This window comes from Hermetia illucens, chromosome 3 (genome assembly GCF_905115235.1).
Source record: "Hermetia illucens chromosome 3, iHerIll2.2.curated.20191125, whole genome shotgun sequence".
NCBI lineage: Eukaryota > Metazoa > Arthropoda > Insecta > Diptera > Stratiomyidae > Hermetia > Hermetia illucens.
In genome coordinates, this window is record NC_051851.1 from 155,820,102 (window position 1) to 155,839,672 (window position 19,571).

Genomic DNA, 19,571 nt, shown 5'->3' on the forward strand with positions numbered 1-19,571 from the left:
CAGACCATCTATGAGAAGGGAATCGAATCTATCATAATCAGCGAGCAACAATAAGATTGGTGCCTGGACTACAGATGTAACAGGCAAGGCGGCAATATGGGCGTGTGGAAATCAAGTTATTCAAGAAGTGAAGGATCTTCCACAAGCTGGATTCGTCAGGCCAAATATAGCTGGCATCTACATATATAATTGCTATGCTCCACCAAGCGCGACGATAGCAGAATTCTAAGGAATGCTAGGTACGCTGGTCTCGGATGCAAGATGTCGAAACCTTAAGATCATAGCGGATGATTTCAACGCGTGGGGTATGGATTGGGGCAGTTGAACTACAAACACTAGGGGTCGTATCCTGCTCGAGGCTTTCGCGCATCTAGACCAGGTGCTTGCAAATACGGGAAATGAGTCCACCATTTCGTGGGAGAGGGTCAAGGTCAATAGTCGTTCTGACATATGTGAATACCACATTGACGAAGAGAATGGCATAGTTTGTCAGTGAGCATTATACTCATAGCGACCGCCAGGCGATTCTTCTCAGATTGAATATGGGCCATGCGGCGGTTTGCATTCTCGCGGAGCCGGACACCAGCGCTGGTTTGTGAAAAGGTTTGAAGAGGATGCATTCATTGAGATGCTATTGAGAGGCCAAAATCCCGGTGGTGCCGCTTCAGAAAATGATGGGACACATAATGAGAGCATGTGAAGCTGCTATACCGAGGCGGCGAGTCCTCGAAAAAAGTCGGACAAACTATTGGTGGAACGATGGGATTGCGGAGTTGCGGACTGCATCTTCTCGAGCTAGAAGGATCTGCCAAAGATCTAGAGGACGCCCAGACTTCGACGAGAAACGGCACATATATCTGGCGAGGTAGGCTTAAGCTGACTATACGGACCAGCAAGCGAGAATGTTTCAAGGAACTTTGCACAGGGACTTGGTGATAATAAAGCTCTCAGTCTGGATGTTGTTTCCAATAGAGCTCTTAAACTCGCTGTTATGATGCTCGTCATCTACAATAGACTGCCCCCTATCATTGAATATAAGGATGGATGGATTTCACCGAGCGTAGGACGTCAAAAATACCGCCAGCTAGGAGTGGATAAAAAGTTCACTGGCTAAAACAGGTGTCTCTAGTTTTTTGACTAAGCTCCTCGGAAGTTACCTCTCGGAAAGGATACTTTGGTACGATGCGGATGAGGGATCCAAGCAGTACACCGTCACCGCAGGAGTACCACAGGGATCAATGGGGTCCTTGTCTTTCCCGTTCCAAAGGACAATCGATAATCGGTTTCGTAAATGATCTAACCGTGGTTATCGTTGCGAAACAGCCTGAAGAGGTTGAAGTGCACGCTAACGAAACATTAGCGCCATAAAAGCGTGGCTGGAGATGGTTACGAAGACGCTCTTGATTATCAACGGTAGGAAGAAGAATACGATTAATATTCGTGTTGGTGGCCGCATCATCACTTCGAAGCGGGTTATAAAATACCCTGGGGGCGATGATTGACGTTAAAATCAATTTCAAGGGACACCTAGTCTATGCCTGTGTGAAAGCGGCAAATACGAGCGTATCATTAGCGCGGATGATAACATTGAAGGTCCAAGATACGGTTGCAGATTACTTGTGGTCGTAATGGTTCGCATCCACACTATTACACGCGGCACCAGTTTGGAAAGAGGTACTAGTATGTGAGAGTAATCGGAGGAGGGTAAACATAACTTACCGTTTAGTGGCGCTAAGAGTGTGCAGCACCTTCAGAACAATATCAGGCGACCAGCGGGAATGATCCCAATAGACATTCTGGCAAGTGAGACACGCTACCTGTACATGGAAAAGGAAAATGAATCCTCCTGAAAAGACTACAGAATACCGAAAAGCGGCAGAGCGAGAGTCGCTGGAAAAGTGGCGGCAACGGTGGGATGATTCACAAAGGGGTCGTTGGACTCACACTTTGATTCCCCGTATTGAGGGGTGGATCCAGCGACGACACGGCGAGATTAACTACCATCTGACGCAATTCCAGTTAGGACATGGTGGTTGTAGGAATGTGGTGGCACACTTGAGGACTCGGAGCATACTTTGCGGCGGTTCTACAGGAAAAAAAGGAGAAAGTGGGGATTGTTTCAGTGGGTGAGAATCCTATACACTGCTGCAACCTGGCGCGGCAGTGCCTTTCTAAGCGTTCCACCTCCATTCATAAGAAAAGAAGAATGACAGACAGTTAAGCGATTTTAATAAGGTTTTGTTATATATAGTACCTTAAAAAGGGCTTACCCTGGAGAGAGGTAACTTCTTCATATATGGGACTTTAATAGTTCACTCGAATGTCAATTATTCTCGTTATTATGAGCATTTGCATGGCTCCAGATGCAGTAAATTAGCCCGAAATTGATAAACTGAACAGTTGTTATAACTTCGGCACTAATGGCACGCCTATGCAAGACATTGTCCTATATGCTGGCGCTCGTAGGGTGAACTTAAGGGAGGCTTTTTAGGCAATTTCTAAAAGTTAGTAATAGACTATTAGTCAATTTATTTGAGCAGATATCGGAATAGGACATATTTTGAGGCCTAGATTCATATTCATATAAGCGCACCTTCCTGATATTTTTAAAATTTTTGGGTTGGGTAGTTTCCGAAAATGTGCTATGTGCCACTTTAAGAGTGTACATTTTGACTCTTTATTCATGGATTTTACAATTTACGTAAAAACTAGTATCAGATTCGAAAGTACTAATCAAGACCTTTCATTTGATACCCCACATGACTACATTCGACGAAAAAAATTTACTTCTATGGGGAGGCCCCCCTTGAAACTCCAAGCGAATATCACTCATTGTATGCGTGGGATTTCATAGTTCCCATATGCCTATCAAATTTTGTTCGGGTCGGACTAGCCTTTGTGGAGAAAACTGTGTGTGATAGACAGACAAACAGATAGTAAGACCGATTTTAATAAGGTTTTGTATTTTCACAAAACCTTAAAAATGAAGTGCTATCAGTGTTAACCGAAGTTCTTGAATCCTTTTTTCGGTTTTTCCGTATTTTCGGTATTTTCAGTGCCAACTGAATTTTTCGCAGTGCAATTAAAAGTTGCAATAATTTTACGGGCAAGATAAAGATAAGAAGATGAAAAAAATATTCCGACACACAATGGCGGTTTTTCCGGGTTCAAAAGTTTAGCTGCGACTCTATCTACTCTCCGTCAGAGTGTTGCTTTGACCAGAAGGTCCTTCACTTGTCCATAAAATTTAAAATTAAATGATTGTTGATGTTCATTAATTGGAAGTATACGTGCTGGCTTCATTGATTGAGTATAATTCTAAGAAACATAGTTACAGAAGTATCTTTTCTCTTTATAAGAAAAAATTCTTATCTGAAATATTTTAACTTCGAATGTGTCGATAAAATAAACTTATCTTAAATGTTTCTTGTATCAACATAACCCTCCGTGCGTCTCGTGCTACTAAATACCTTAAAAGTCTATAAATTCAATCTTATCGAAAATACAAAAATACAGAAAGACCCATAGTGAACCTGAGCAATTCCGATCGGTAAAGTATGGACAAAAATTAACACCTCCTCAGCAGAAGTGTTGCTAAAGATAAAAACGCATCATAAATGTCAACGAGAATCGTCCTATTGAGTCATTTAGCCTAAATTATGAGGTGATTTGTTTTTGTTTTGTCTCGAGCCTTTTCACCTCCGTCAGGTAGCCGAGCACTATGAAGCTGCATGCCGAAAAAGGACTCTGGATTTTATGCCTGAAATTAAACGTACGCCGACCAAATTATTGCATTAGGTGACTGTTTTTTGGGTGAAAGTCATAAATTCGCTGTGGGCAGGACTTTAAATGTTTGTTTAGAGTTGACGAGGTGGCGACGAGTGTAAAACAATAAATTGTCCTTTAATTAGAGTAATCAGAAGGTAGTGACGCCGATGTGGCAAATCTATTTGTCGTCATCTATTTTTTGTTTGGATCCTTTCTGGTTGCGTATTCCAGCAAACGTCCTAATAAGTACATGAATGAATGTGTAACAAAGGGTCTTTCGACTCCGAGAAAGATTTTTATTTAATTTGATTCGTGATATGTACACATCTGATATTTAGGATTAAACAATCTCTGTCCAGCACTACCTAGTTGAATTCGAATAAGCTTGTTTTCAGCAAAGCGGAGGTGCAATGGTCGAGTGGAGTTGAGGGTCAGCCTCTTGATCTCGTTCCCTGACTTCGAAACATGGTCCATCACGGATTTTTGTGTTAGTCCCTGTGTTGTCCACTGATGTATGCCTATCACTTACTCAGCATTAAGTGAAATGATCATGAGCCTGAATAGGGATGCCCTATAATCTTCAAAGGAGTTATCAAGAGACATATATAAAATGAATTCTTCTTCTGAGCATACTTGTCATTTAGCCAAACCCACCTTACTAGCCACATTGCGCCTGACCTAAAGCAGAAGTATAGATAAAGCCAGCACAAGACGCCCAGAAAGCTTTTGTTTATGAATATAAGGAAGAAAATGGGGAAAGATGGATATTATCTTCCACACTGCGGGCACCTAGGATTGTAAAACAAACAACGATGTCCGTTGCGATAATAGCTCCACTCCCCAATCCATCTAATATCACAAGCCCTGCTTAAGAAGCCATATTCAGTTTTGGTGGACAACCGCGTAGAGCAAAAAAAATATTTAGGCGCCTAAGAAAGTAAAGCTGGCTGGCTTGGTCAAAAGTGTAAACGATTTCCCAGATGCCGAGCGAACGACGGAGACACACCTTTATCACTCACAACTAAGTTCACCGTTTTAGTATCATTAATAGAGATTCCATTTTATGGTAAGTTATTCAAGGTCCTCTGCTAAAATGCTGAAAGTGCAATGGCTAAACAGTAAAAATCTAGAGAAAGCAGATAAATTCTTTCCATTGGCAACAGTTAAACGCAGTTTCGAGTTTTCCAACCCCTCGGTTATACCCGACCCCAGGTTGACTATTAGTTCCATATATAACAAAAAGTGAGGGTGCAAGTCAACTAAGAACAGTATTAGGTCACTTCTGCTGAGCGCTGTATGTGAAGTGGAGTCTCTTTATGTTTCAAGAATGCGGACCACCTGGCATCATTAGAGGATTTAATATTTCTTAACTAATATTACGTCAAGGAAACTTTCTGGTTATGATTCGAGGCGTGGCTAAAAGAAAGAATATTCCCCATCCAGTGTAAAAAGCAAAAGTTTGTGTTGCTTCTCAAACCCGACGGGCCACCTGGAGACCCAGCGTCATATCACCCGATCTGCCTGCTGAATGCAATGGGGACGATGATGGAGCAAATCTACAGTAGACTCCAGTCGAAAACAGCAAGGACTTATCGGAGGCCCAGTTTGGTTTCTGACGTGCCCAATTCTACGGTGGATGCAATCTACATGGTCGTGAAACTGGAAAAGGCGCGTTGGTTTCTGGCTGCTGCTGCGTCGTGCTGGCATTGGATGTCAAAAACGCATTCAACTCTGCCAACTTGAACAGAAGCAAATGGGCTTTGGCTGACATAGACGTTCCTGACTATTTAGCAGAGGGCATTACGATTGTCCGCTTTGCAGATGATTTAGCTGTGGTTGTTACAACGGAATACTCAGCGGATGTGGTGGTCTACGCAACGGAAACAGCGAGAGTAGTAAAGTCCTGGCTTGAAAGAGTCGGGCGGACCTTGATCTACCGCGGCAATTACAAAAATGTTACTGAAAATGGGCGGATCGAAACAACGTCGGAGGTTGAGTCTAGCGGGAGTGGGGGTCCATTCTGGAGTAGGTAAATTCCGCTTACCGAGAGATTGCGCCGCTTTGAGAAGCACATCAGATGAGGCAGTACTGGTGGTGGCGGCAAGATCCCAGTCGATATTGTGGCGAAAAAAATGAGTATATTATTCCATGCAGGACACACAGGGCTCTTTGTGGGAGTTTCATGGTGGTTGTGGTTGAGTCCATATCGCGAGCAGAGCATCTAGTGGATTCAAACGTGAAGTTGCTCTGTACGACTCGGGCTTCGTACTCCTTAGTTGCGCTAGAGGATTTAGGTAGGCCACCTTGCATTTACCAGTATGAATTCTGAGCCTAAACCCAGTATAAACTGGTACTATTGTGTCAATCACAGTCTTTCCGAATCAATGCGTGGCCGAAGACTGACTTTTATGTACCATACAGGACGTATAGAGGGACACGCAGAAAGCAAGAACGTGGCAAGATCAGAGTTGAGTGAGCTCTGGCAATGCGTCGTTTTAGGTTGGACAATTCACCGAATTGCCTTAGATGAGGTGGCATACCAGAGGAAACTGAGCATGTTTCACTGTCCAAGGTTCGTCATGAAGAGGAAGAAACTTAAACGGAAGATATATATTTCTGGTCTTAACGGTAATAAGGCGCTTGGTTGAATGCCATATCTAAAAAACCTCTTTATTTTTAAAAGTGGGGCCCCAGGTCACCTAGTTTGTTTTTTCTATACGGGTGCCGAAAATCCTAAAAAGACGTTGCTGCGTCAGATTGCAGCAGTGTTTGAGATTCTCACCCACTATAACCACCTGCACTTCCTTCCTGCCCCTATCTTTGCATGGATTATCTAAAAGTATTATTTAGCCATCACTGCTAAATAAGTTAGTTTAACTAAGTACGTCTATGCTCCCCGCTTCACTCGCTTTTGTTTTTTGAGCTCGTTGTGTGACCAACATTGTTTCGTTTACCACGGTTCTGTTCTGCTCTGATTTCAGCATATCATCAATTAAACTGTGGCGTCCACTTTTATGACATTCCCCAACCGAACCATGTACTTCGGACAATGGAATATTAGGGGCAGGGGCAGCACTCATTCCGAACAATCGGAGGAGTCATCCAAGCGAAAATGATGCAAATATTTCTTTTGAACATCTCCGTATCCTACAAAAAATTATATTAGAGGGTATTCTCCCCTCTGCCCTTCTCTCAGATTTATTTCTCAATATACAGGATCTATGTAGGTGTCTTGTGGGTTTTTCAAGGTCCTATTACTGTTACCTTCTGAATAGCTTCATTTTAGTGGTTTTTCTAAAGTCCGATCATATCAGTTGGATTGGTACTTTTTCCATAAAAATAGCGCTCTTCATTCGCTAAAGAATAGAAGAACAATATAGAACAGAAAATAAGAACATTCATGCAAAAGCTAGCAGCGCCTCACCCGATGCATTAGACATCTCCCTTTCTCTCTCTAATGTACACCACCGAATAAAATCCGCATATAGCATTACTCCGGTGTCTAGCAGTTTGCGACAGCATCTTGGTCCTGCCATTTTAAGCATTAACTTTGTGAGCTAGTTCTTACCGCCTTCTTCTGCAGGACTGCCTCAATTATGTCGTCCGGGGACGCAAGACACCCTTCCCTTCCCTTTCTTCTGCAGAAAAAAGGTTTCGCAGGCATCATCTACCCTATCCTGGCAATAAATGCAGTCAGGAGGCCGCGACTCATCCTCCCCCCCCCCCCCCCCTGAGTGGGTCGCCAAACCCGTGTTTTACCATCACATATCCGAGGAAGGTATTGTTAGAGCCTACCGTGACATTTAGATTACCCATTATGATCACAATGTCATCTTTAGAAAAGCTCTGCTGAACCGCGTGTAATTGGTGGTAGAAAGCATTCTTCACCATTATATCGAAAGTCTCCGTCGGTGCAATTGGATCCCGGAATCTTTACACATTAGCATAAGTTTAGCAAGAGAAAGGGGTGTACCTTCCAGAAGCCCCTCCTCCTCCCCTCCCTTACTTCACTTAGATCCACAATCTCTAGCTTATCTGATTGAAATTCTCCTTGGAGTTGGATAAAGCGAGCATTCTGGGAATCCTTGATACCGGGGATCCTGTGAGCATTCCTGAAAGCAATCATAAGCCGCTTCGATAGCCAAAGTTCTCCAGCGTGAGGCCAGTCCTTATCCGAGGCGTGCGTTGACGTTTCAGTAGCAATCAAGTTTCGAAATTTGTAGGTCGCTAGCCCATACATTTCTATCCTTTTTAGAAAGACTTTGAATGTATTTTTAAGTCCCACCTCACAGGGACATGTTGACCAGAATAGCTATCAAGAAAATGCGACCTCGCGTTTGCTACTCTCCTTCCCCGTTCCTTGGGCAATCTTACAATAACTTAAGTTGATTTGATCTAAGTTCATTGTTTCGCTGCAGTTTATGTTTTCTGAGTTCTGGATATTTCTCGCTGTCGGCAATATGTCAGGTCTCTGTTCGTATTTTTTTTGCCCAGCATGCATTGTAAGTCCCCACATGATGCTATGCCAAATATTTCCGCACTTTCGATCTATGAAACACTTCCTTAGTGAGGCCTGTTCTCTCTGATCGCCGATAGCCCACCTTACGTGGACTTTTCTAGATGCCAACAAGTTCTACGCTTTCTCTGTAGGCAGTCAAATGAAGACTGACTGCATACCTGTGTACCTTAAGTTTCTGCAAGTAGCAGTTGCCTAGAGGTGTTTGCGTCCTTCTTCTTTGCATCTTTCAATTTGCTTGATCCATCTACAATTGACCTTACCTGTGCCCTTCGTTATCTTCGAGGGTGGTCAGGATATAAAATGGTTTCTACTGGATGGAATTATTTTTTGGTCTGCCACCATTTTGGGGCAGGTGTGGTAGGTGTACCGACTTACGTCCATTATGAATAATGATAATAATCGTCGTCGCGACAATCCAATTCGGTCAGGGCTCTGAAGTGTGTTAGAGCACTTCATTCAAAACCGTAATGGTACACTACAGGATTGCGCTCGGCCGTGATTATCACTCTGATTTGCCTTATGTACTCACTTATAGCTGAGTCGACTGGTATCCGACGTCAAGTGACGATACTAACTCCACTGCGATCAGTGAAATTTGAACCGCGAACTCTCGTATGACTTCACTTTGAAAGGTTGCTGTCGTTGGGATTCTGAACTCCAGCACCGCGAAATTCTTTCTTTTCCTGTCCTACATGTTAGTTTTGCATTCTGGATGTCTTTTGCCACAGCTATGATTTCTGGAATCTGTCAGATATGTAAAACCCTTGCTCATGTATTATCTCCGCCATAGTGCATGTGAACAGATTTATATAGCAATAGGTAAACGCCATTATCTGCCAACTAAGGACTCATTACAGCCATGACTCGTCGCAGGGATAGCCTTTCAATCACCTAGCTTCTTAATGTTGAAAGATGACTCACCAACCGGAGCAAATAAGAAACAAGGGACTACTCCACATTCTTGATTCTATTCCGGAATATTTTTGAAAAAGAAAGAGCGACCACAAATCTATGTTTAACATAATATATTTTGTCAGATAAATACTTAAAATATACAATAAATTTACAGAATAAAAATAATTTAAACAAATTTATCAGGATCTTTTCGACAACTCCAGCAGTGCGGATATATAGGTTTGTGCCATTTGTAGCGTTTCAAACTTGGAGAGTTTTCGATCACTTCCCAAAGAAGGAACCACTTCTCGCAATCGATCGAAGGCATCATTCAGATTGTTCATTCGTTTACGTTCGCGAGCATTTGCTGCTAATCGCCGTCTTTTAAATTCATCCAAACTAATCCTCTTATTCCGTTTCGACATGCTTCTTCTGCCCTCGAAGTCCTTGATGCTGCTATCACTCTCATCTCCAGTGCTATTGCTGCTGCTGTTACAGGTATAACTCCTTCCAGTTGTGTACTTTGAATCAATGAATGTCGTCTCCAATTCGGGGGTGTCGTAATATCCAAGGGTGCCATGCTGATCCATTCGGGTATACAGTGGGTTCGGGAGCTCTTCGTCATAATAAACAATGCAATAATTATTATAATCCGAAACGGACCCACAAAACTGATCGAAGGTTGCAGTCATTTTAAATTCGAATTCTAGGATCTTCGAGGACTAACGATCACTTCACTTTTCCAAAACGATATGAAGTGTAGCTCGATCCCGAAGCGGTATTTATGCTCGAATTGTATCCTTGAATTTCGTGTCCTTATGTTTTGATAGGGTACCTGTTTTGTTGTGCGAAGGGTAGCGGATCGCACGTACCAAACGATCCTTCCAATTTTTTGTAGGCTTGATCATTTGATCGACTTTTTTTTTGCTTGGGATCTTCATACATACAACATGTGAGAGTCCTTATGTTATATTAACTTTGGACATTCAGAGAAATGGTTTTATAGAACGTTGAGTTTTTGATGGAAATTCGAGGATTTGGGAAAGTGAAATAATGATCGATTGATAGAGAGTCGGCAGATATTTTTAATTGTGATATATGATTGTGGCTTTAGATATTTTTCTGGCTATTCTGGAGATGGTTTTAGTATATTACAGAAGTTTTAGATATTTTACTTACTGTACTGAATAGATTTGAGCACCAGTCGTAAAGTCCAGTAATGAGGAAGGTAGGGTAGATATCAGTGGCCGCTCCGAGGAGCCCAATTAGCGCTTTGGTGCGCCGTTTTGATGCCACAAACTCCCAAGGCCGTGACTACTGTTATGGGAGCAGGGAGGCACAGTTCAGCCGGTTCGGATCTTCAGAGCCAGCCCGTAGCATTGACGAAGGAAAGCAGCTCTGCAGCTAGAAAATTCTCCTTTACTCACAGCTCGTAAATCTTTGCCATCTTAGGCCCGCGGCTGCTAGGTAGTGCGAGTAGACTCGGGCTTCGACAGCCGCCAGCGGAACAGCGATTGTATTCATCGAAGGGCTGCCAAGAGCAGAGCCTCGCCTGGCCAATCCGTCAGCCCGCTCATTCCCCTCTATGTTTCTATTTACGGGAACCCAGAGGAGGGTCAGAATGGTTATGTTACGCTTGAGGCTCAAATCTCGCTCTAGCCATCGACAGACTTCCAATATCGCCAGTACTTCCGTCTGGAATACACTGGCGAAACCTGGGAGACCATACGACTTGGATACACTGTGTGTATTCGAGAAAATCTCCGTGCCTCCACAGGCCATCTTTGATCCGTTGGTAAAGAATACTGAGTGCAACACGCCGCCGGTCTTCCACTTTGCCCTGGTTGGAAATTTCCCAGCAAAGTTTCTCGTGAAGTTCAGCTTGCATGTGGCATAGTCCGTGGAGAATGCCCAGATTTCCCGGAGTACTTCATCTAGGATGTTGCTGTGGACTTCGCTGCCCAGTATCCGGACTTACGTAGTCTGATGGCACTATACGCTTCAACGTAGTACATTGTACATTGAGAGCATCTGCAGGGAAGGACTGCAGAGCCTCTGTAGCACCTGCACACGGGGAATCCTATTAAGTTGCATACTATTGTATTTTTTTCTTAAAGCCTGAAACCATACAATAGAGCCGTACGTTAGGATTGGACGAACTACAGCGGTGTATATCCAGAGAACCATCCTCGGCCGGAGACCCCATTTCTTTGCAAAGGTTCTCTTGCATAGAAGGCTATACATGCCTTCTTAACCCTCAGTTCTATGTTCAATCTTCAATTAGCGTTGCATCAAGGATTACACCCAGATACTTTACATTAGAGGACAGAACTAATCTTTGTTCATTCAGCCGTGGTGGATGTGTGTGTGTGTGTGTATGGTGGGGGAGAAGCTACAGCTTCTGAGCACTCAGGCCGTGTTGGCCCATTGTACCCGCCTCCTCCGTCTAACGGAATATTCCGGATTCGTTAACGTATCGCAGGATTTCCGTTAGTGGATGTGATGCTACCCGTCGCAATTGGAGGACATCGGCACCAAAGATCTGATGCCTGATGCGTCCATAGGCGGGGCATTCACATAGGAAATGCTCCGTGGATTCCGCTTCCTCATTACAGGAGGAACACGTATCATCTTCTGAACATATGTCCAGCTAGTGAATTATGGCCTGTCAGAATGCCCACAATACACCTGCAAGTCCTCCTACTTTTCGACAGGATAAACTTTGCGGTACGTATGTTGGGTTCTGGCAGGAAAAGTTTGGTGTGTCGAGTAGCGTTTAAGCTCTGCCACCTGTCGTTATGGGAAACTTGTTACCAGTTTTTGAAAACAGATTGCTGGCTCCGGTCCCGGCATAGGGGGGATTGACCCCTCTTTCGCTAAAGTGTCCGAGATTTCATTTCCCTCTATGCCGCAGTGACCAGGTACCCAGAGTAGTTCCACCGTATTGAATCTAGACATAGAGTTCAAACGGTTTCTGCATTCCTGAACGATTTTCGAAGTGATCAAAGGACTGCTCAATGCCCTCAGTGCAGCTTGACTGTCACTGCAGATTGCGATGCGCCTGCCCTTCAACCGCTCGCCAATCACCCAGTTTGCCATCCTTAGGATCGCATAAACTTCGGCTTGAAAAACCGTTGCATATTGTCCCAAAGGAAAAGACCACTTCTCGTTTTTATTCGAAAGGTAGACTCCGGCTCCAGAACCCTTTTCTGTTTTTGAGCCATCGGTGTAGAAGACTTCCGTATATCCCTCCACGCATTCCTCTGCGTCTTCCTAGTCCTCTCTACGCTTCAGGGTAACTACATATCTTCTACCAAACAGATGTATGGGGACACGAGAATCGGAAGGCATTGTAAGAACTGGATTTAGTCCTCCCAGTAACTCTTCCAATGCTCTGTGCCCCCCACATCCGTTGTTTTCCCATAGATCTAATCGAATTAGCCTATAAGCTGCTCTCATTGCAGTGCTTTGAATAAATATATCCAGGGGCTGCAAATTGAGTAGTGCATTCAGAGCTGCGCCGGATGTCGTGCTCATGGCACCAGTGATACCCAGACAAACAGTTCTTTGCAGTGCGTCTAGTTTACGGTGAAAACCTTTTTGTCTCACCTTAACCCACCACACTACGGATGCATATACGAACATCGGCCTAATGATGGCAACGTATATCCACATTACCACATGAGGCCTGAGTCCCCATGTCGAGGCAAAGGTCCGTCTGAACAGCCCATAAGCTGTGAGAGCTCGTTTCATCTTTACCTCTACATGTTTGTTCCAAAGAAGTTTTTTATCTAGAGTGACCCCCAGATATTTCACTTCTTCGGAGAGTTGAAGGGTAGTACCCCTCATCTCAGGGAGACAAAGTCCATCCAGTTTTCTCCTTTTTGTGAATAAAACCATTGTGGTTTTATTTGGATCCCCCCGATCAACAGCAAGTACAGCCACGTCATCAGCATAAGCTTGAGCATGTATTGGCAAATTTTGCAGTTCGCATAGCAGTGAGTCGATCAGCATACTCCACAGAAGCGGCGAAAGCACATCTCCTTGGGGGCAGCCCTTCGTGGTGGATGGAATTCAGGTATCCTTGCCTTGGTGGTGAATAGCATCAATTACGTTTTGTTGGGTTTATGCTGAGTCCGCATCTTGCGGCCCACAGGCACAGCTTTCGCAACGCTCCTTTCATGATGTCGCTCATAAAATACAGAAACATCCCTGATACTAATATCATCAAGTCGTTGGCATACGCCACCACCTGTACCCCGCTGCTGTCCAATGTACGTAAAATTTCGTCCATTAGTATTAACCAGAGCACCGGTGAGAGGGCCCCACCCTGGGACGTGCCTCTGTTCAAGTGATTGCTTCCCAGATCCGAATGGATTATCCTGGTACTTAGCATGGATATAATCCAATGCGTGAGATACCCCTCCAATCCAATCCCCGTCAAGGCTTGCTTGATGGCGTTGGTACTAGCGTTGTTAAAAGCTCCCTCTATATCCAAGAAGGTAGCTAGGTTATACTGCTTGTACTACAGCGGCCGCTCAACCGTGCCAATTACCTCGTGGAGGACGGTTTCTGTGGATTTTCCTTTGAGGTAGGCATAATCCTCTTGAAGGGAATATCCAGGACGCGCTCCAGGGTTTTCAGCACGAAAGAGGTCAGGCTGATTGGTTGAAAGTCCTTCGTGGTCTCATGACCGCGCCTGCCCGCTTTCGGTATGAAAACCACTTGTGCATGCCTCCCGGACTGTGATGCGTATCCTAAAGAGATGTAGCTCCGATAAATCTCAACAAGCCGCGGCACACCCCTTTCCTGTTGCTCCTGTAGCGTGACTGGTATATCTGGGCCTGGAAATTTATATGCGGAGAAGCTGTTCATAGCTCAGCCGATCTTATCCTCGGAAATTACCGATTTAATAGTCTCGCACAGATGGGGTGGTCGCAAACCCTCCAAGCAAGGTTCTGACACACAGTCCTCCTCGCTGGCGGGAAAGTGCGTTTGAACCAACAGCTTCAAGGTTTCGCTAGAAGATTCCGTCCAGGAGTCTTCCGGCTCGTCCAGCAATACTGTCACCTTAGCAGATACTTTGATTCAACAAACCGAAATATGGTTGCAAATTTTTCAAGACATTAGAAAAAAACCTCCATTATTCGTCCAAATTCGAGTATCTTGAAGATTTTAAGAAAGAAGAAGACATGTTCAATCACCAATTAAGAAGCTGACCTAAAATTAGCATAATTTCACTTTCATTTATCTTCTAAAGAAACGGTCATTATGTCCTTCCGAAATCATGATATCAAAATGAATGATGTTGACTGATAAGTGCAAAGGTGTCATAAGGATGTCACCAATTTTCGGGTCTTATGTTAGATGAAAAATGATTGTTTCACAAGGGATTATCCCACCAGGAGGTTAACACTTCAGATCTTAAATTTTTCCATCACATAAAAAAAAGATATCTATCGCAATTTTTACCTGGACTCATATCGTGTCCTGGCATTCACTATAAGAGGTAAAAGATACTTCTTCTACGCATATATCTATGTCATATATCCACTTATCGTGTAGCATTTACGGAAAGAAGGAAACATGAAGTACCTTTAACTAATTTTCAATTACCATTTGAGTATCTTTTACTTTCAAAAACACTTTCTTCATGCGGAAAGGAATAACATATCCAAATCTAAAGTGGCTTCTTCCGTTTCTTGCGGTTTAGATAAAATGATACAAGTACAATGGGTGGAAGAACAAGTGTTTTGGGAAATGCTACTGAAAAAAAGTCCACAAAGATTTTCTTTTATTTATTGAAAATATGAAATCGAAATCTAATAAAGCCGCGGTCGGCAGGTTTTATTGTGGTAAAAAAGATTGCTGACGATTAAAAATCATAGTAGAAGCCGAAGGAATAGAATCCTGTGGTGCTAAAAAAAGGTAATTTCATTTAGTTAAACCTAAAAGTGGATGGATGGCAAAGTTCATTGATATAATTTCGTTTAAGAAAGGTCTAGCGAAAACGTTCAAGGACGAATAGCAGATGAGAGTTTAGGCCTTTTTAGCAGTAGAAGGGGGGAACATAAGTGTTGCTGAACAGTTGACACCTTGTAGAGTGGTTTTTACTCTAAGAAGCAGAATCGTGTATTTTATCTCCTACCTAGCCAAATTTGACACATAGATAGTATAGCGCAACAACCACCACGCGCCATCGATTTCGATTTCTGGCAAAGTCTTTAAACTACCCTCACGATTTTCCGAGGAGCTTGTACTTCTCCTCCAGTACTGGCATAGCCCACATTTTTAATTTATGGCCTATCCACCTTCATTCCTCTGGCTTGGTCGCCGGTGATGTTCTTTTTAAGGTTTTGTGTAAAACAAAACCTTATTAAAATCGGTTTACTGTCTGTCTGTCTATTTGTCCGTCTGTCTGTCTATTTTTTTTTCCGGAGGTGGAAATCTTCCAAAGACACTGGTATACATGTTCCAGATTGTGGGATTTTTACCCACTAAAACTACCCCCTAACTCCTGTCCTCTTCCTCGCGGAACCACCACAAAGTACGAGTATTTCGTCGTGGGGTGGACATGGCTCTAGCTTCGCCCATCGATTGCATTCGCAACCGCGCCTTTCTCGTCTTCTCTGCCTCTCTTAATCTGCACTGAATCCGCTCTACCATGTCGTTCACTGCATTCCCGCTCTCCTGGCATGTAAGCATTTTTCCAATTATATTTTCCGGTGCTAGTGTTCCTCCAAATGTCTCCTCTAGACTCTGCCTTTCCTCAGGGAATCTAGGACAATGGAAGAAAACATGCTCCGGGTCTTCCGAAATACCGTCGAAATTGGGACAGTTGGGTGAGCTATACAGTTTAAACCTATAGAGGTATTTGCGGTAACCGCCATGTCCCGTGATAAACTACATGAGAACATAGTTTATCTCACCATGCGTTCTCTGCGTTCACACCTTGATGCTGGGAATCAATCTGTGGATCCATCGACTCTTTGTTACCTGTTTTCACCTACTAGAGGATTCCTCCCTGTCGGCGTTTTTCATTAGCCGATCAGAGGAACGACCGTGTCCATCATATATATATATATCATCTCATCGGCCAAAATGTCGATTGACACCATTCCGACTACTGTGTAGGCCGCATTGTCCAAGGACTCACCACTCTAGCTATAAGAGGTCTACGAGTGTATCGCTGGCCTCCAACATTTGGCATCATCCTTGGCAGGGCCTTGCTAACATTGGACGCCTTGGTGCAAACATTTTGTAAGTGCTGCTCGAAATTCAAACTCAGATTTATCATCACTCTACGGTATTTAGTTGCTGGCTTTGAAGTAATGACATGCTTTCCTATTCTGATACGGGCAGTGATTTCCATCCGCTGCTTCGTGATAAGCATCGCGTCTGCTTTATCCTCCGCGAGTGCAAGACCTGCATCTTTCAGCCACTTATTTGTAGCAGTGATTGCTTCGGATGAATATAATTCCACTTTCGCCAGATCTTGTCTTGGTTCCATTGTCTGTGTCGTACCAGAGCCTTTTATCTGTTAAATGGCTGCAGACTAGCGAAATTAAGTAACTTGGTACACCAGTTGCCGCCAATGGCCTCCTTATAAGGTTCCAACTGGCAGAGTTGAACGCATTTTCCACTTCAAGGGTAATCACAGCACAGTACTTGCTAGTGCCACCCGTTCTGTGCATCACATTTTCAGCTAAACCAAAACCAGTGATTAGTTTGCTGGCGTCGACCGTTGATCTGGCCGTACGGAAGCCGAATTGTCTGTCTGATAAGCCTGCCAGACTTTCTACAGCCGGGTGCAATCTGTTGTAGATTATTCTTTTCAACATTTTGCCCACAATGTCCAATAGAAATATAGGCCTGTAGAAAGATACCAAAACACCAGGGGACTTACCAGGTTTAGGCCACAACACTAACCTTTGTTTTTTACATCTCTGAGAAAAGATCCCATCCGCCAAGCATACTGCAAACAACTCTACGAATATGTCAGGCCTCGACTTGACGGCCAGCTTAAGAGCTTTGTTTGGAATGCTGTCGAGGCCGGGCGCTTTGTTGTTTCAAAGCCTACCGCAAATCTCCAGTACTTCTTCCTTCGTTACTGGGGGTATTAAAGCCACATCTAAAGATGTATGTAGACTGTAACCAATTGTGTTCCCCTGCGGGAACAAAGCCTGAACGATTTTCAGTATGAGATCGGGACATGTAATTTGTGGATCTGCCTGACCTCTAAATCTCCCCATCACAACCCTGTAGGCGCTTTCCCATGGGCCTATCTCCGCCTCTGCGCAGTGTTGTTTGAAATAGTCTCTTGCTTCGCTGTATAGCTAGTTTCAGGTTTCCTCGGGCTTCCTTGTAAGCTCGCTGTTTCACCTCCTGGTCAATCCTACCCATTGCTGTCTGAGCCGCTCGTCTAGTCCGATGGGACACTGACCGAAGATATGACAATTTACTATTCCACCAACAGTTGGGCCTTCTACTGGGGAAAGTATAACGTCTGGGCATCAAGTGTCACATTCCATCGCGATACACCTTGTGATATGGACGGCTCTTTCCGATGGTGTTCCTTGTATAGTGTCCTGGTCCAACCACACATCTATGAAAGTTTGCTCATCAATTGCTTTCGCAGACTAACCCAACATTTTCCTCATTTTGGACAACCTCTTGACTTTCTCTTCAAGTCAAAGAGCATCGTCTGGTGATCACTATGCGTGTACTGTTCACTGACGTTCCAGGATATATCGCGAGCTGATGAAGGACTAACAAAAGTCAGATAAACAACCGTATCTGACTCCCCTTTCCGGTAACTATTAACCTGACCATCGTTAGCCAATATGATATCTAACTGCGTGAAAGCCTCCAAGAGGCAACGCATTCTTGCATTCATCAGCGAAATTTCCCATACTGTGGCCCATGCATTGAAATCACCGGCGATGACCTGTGGTTTCTGTCCATTTGCACCCAAGACCAATCTGTCCAGCATGTCCTCGAATTCAGCCAATGTCAGGCTTGGAGGAGCATAGTAGCTGCAGACGTATATGCCGCCTATTTTTGCCCATGCATTGAAATCTCCGGCGATGACCTGTGGTTTCCGTCCATTTGCATCCAAGACCAATCTGTCGAGCATGTCCTCAGCTGATGTCAGATTTGGAGGAGCATAGGATCGGTTCTGAGTCATGGGCATGGTTCATTCTCCAGCTTTTCCTTTATTCGGTTATCGTAGCCCTCTTTGTTTTTATGTGTTTCCTTCATCTGTTTTGATGTAGTAAACGGGCCTTTCTCTGAGCTCTTTAATTCTCTTCTTTTTGTTCGCTGACGTCCGCTGATTCTGCTCTGATGCGGTCTTTCTCTTCTGGAATGATTGGTGATGTCGGATACTATGGATTGATTCTCGCATTTATGTTTGTGATGAGAAGTGAAATATCTGCTCGACCTTGCCAAACTTGCAGTCCATTTTTAAGGTTTTGTGTGAAACAAAACCTTATTAGAATCGAGACGGTGTCTGTCTGTCTGTCTGTCACACCCGATTTATTCGGAAACGACTAGACCGATTATCACGAAAATTGGTGAGAGTATGTAATCTGGTGATCCCTTTACATGCAGTAAGTGGCGCCATCTTGTGTTAAGTTTAAGGGGGGGCTCTCCATACATGTGAATGGAGGGTGCAAATTTTTTTTTCACAGAATTTAGCCATGTAGGGTATCAAATGAAAGGTCTCAATTAGTACTTTTCGAAACTGGTTCAATATTTGATATTAGATGAAACATAGGGGAGTGAGGGTTCAAAATATGACCCCCAAAAAGTGTAACAGGTCTCGTTCTCAGAACCTATCCAACCGAAAAATCTGAAAAAAATCACAATGGTGCATCTCTACGAAATCTAGGCCTCAAAATATATCCGGTTCCGATATCTGCACAAATAAAGTTAATAATAGTATATTTCCACATTTTAGAAATTTACCCGGCAACCCCCCTTATGTTCATCCCAGAAGTACAAAATTTGGCATTCGTGTAATGAAGAACATAATGCACAGTTTGGTCAAGTTTGAAGAAAATCCAACAATTATTAACAAAGTTATAGGGGGTGAAACTTTACATTTTTTTGTGAATTTCGTGCACTCTACAACCTACATGACGTCATCATCACACATCAATTCGACAATACCACAACGAAATGAATTCTTATGAATTGGGTCCCAGAGAATTATTTTGTTTTAGTTTTTTAGTTATTTGTCAGCCAGACATGTGTGTATTTAGGTATATAATATATGCGTGCTAATGAACTTTGCGGGTAGTGCCTAATTCAAATAGATAGAAGAAGTAAATCGGAAATATGGGTACGATCAATTTATATACGTGCATATATGTGTACAGTATTCGGT

The 19,571-nt window shown here is 43.6% G+C and overlaps 1 protein-coding gene across 1 annotated transcript; it reads right to left on the reverse strand.

Moving 5' to 3' along the window:
* Nucleotides 1-9,381: 9,381 nt before the first annotated feature.
* Nucleotides 9,382-9,873, reverse strand: LOC119652185 (basic helix-loop-helix transcription factor amos). The gene has a single exon (XM_038056129.1). It carries the CDS (start codon nucleotides 9,871-9,873, stop codon nucleotides 9,382-9,384), a length of 492 nt encoding a protein of 163 aa, XP_037912057.1.
* Between the last annotated feature and the right edge of the window lie 9,698 nt (nucleotides 9,874-19,571).

Excerpts from the sequence above, each read along its gene's own strand:
- LOC119652185 (XM_038056129.1), bottom strand. The coding sequence starts at position 9,873 with ATGACTGCAACCTTCGATCAGTTTTGTGGGTCCGTTTCGGATTATAAT.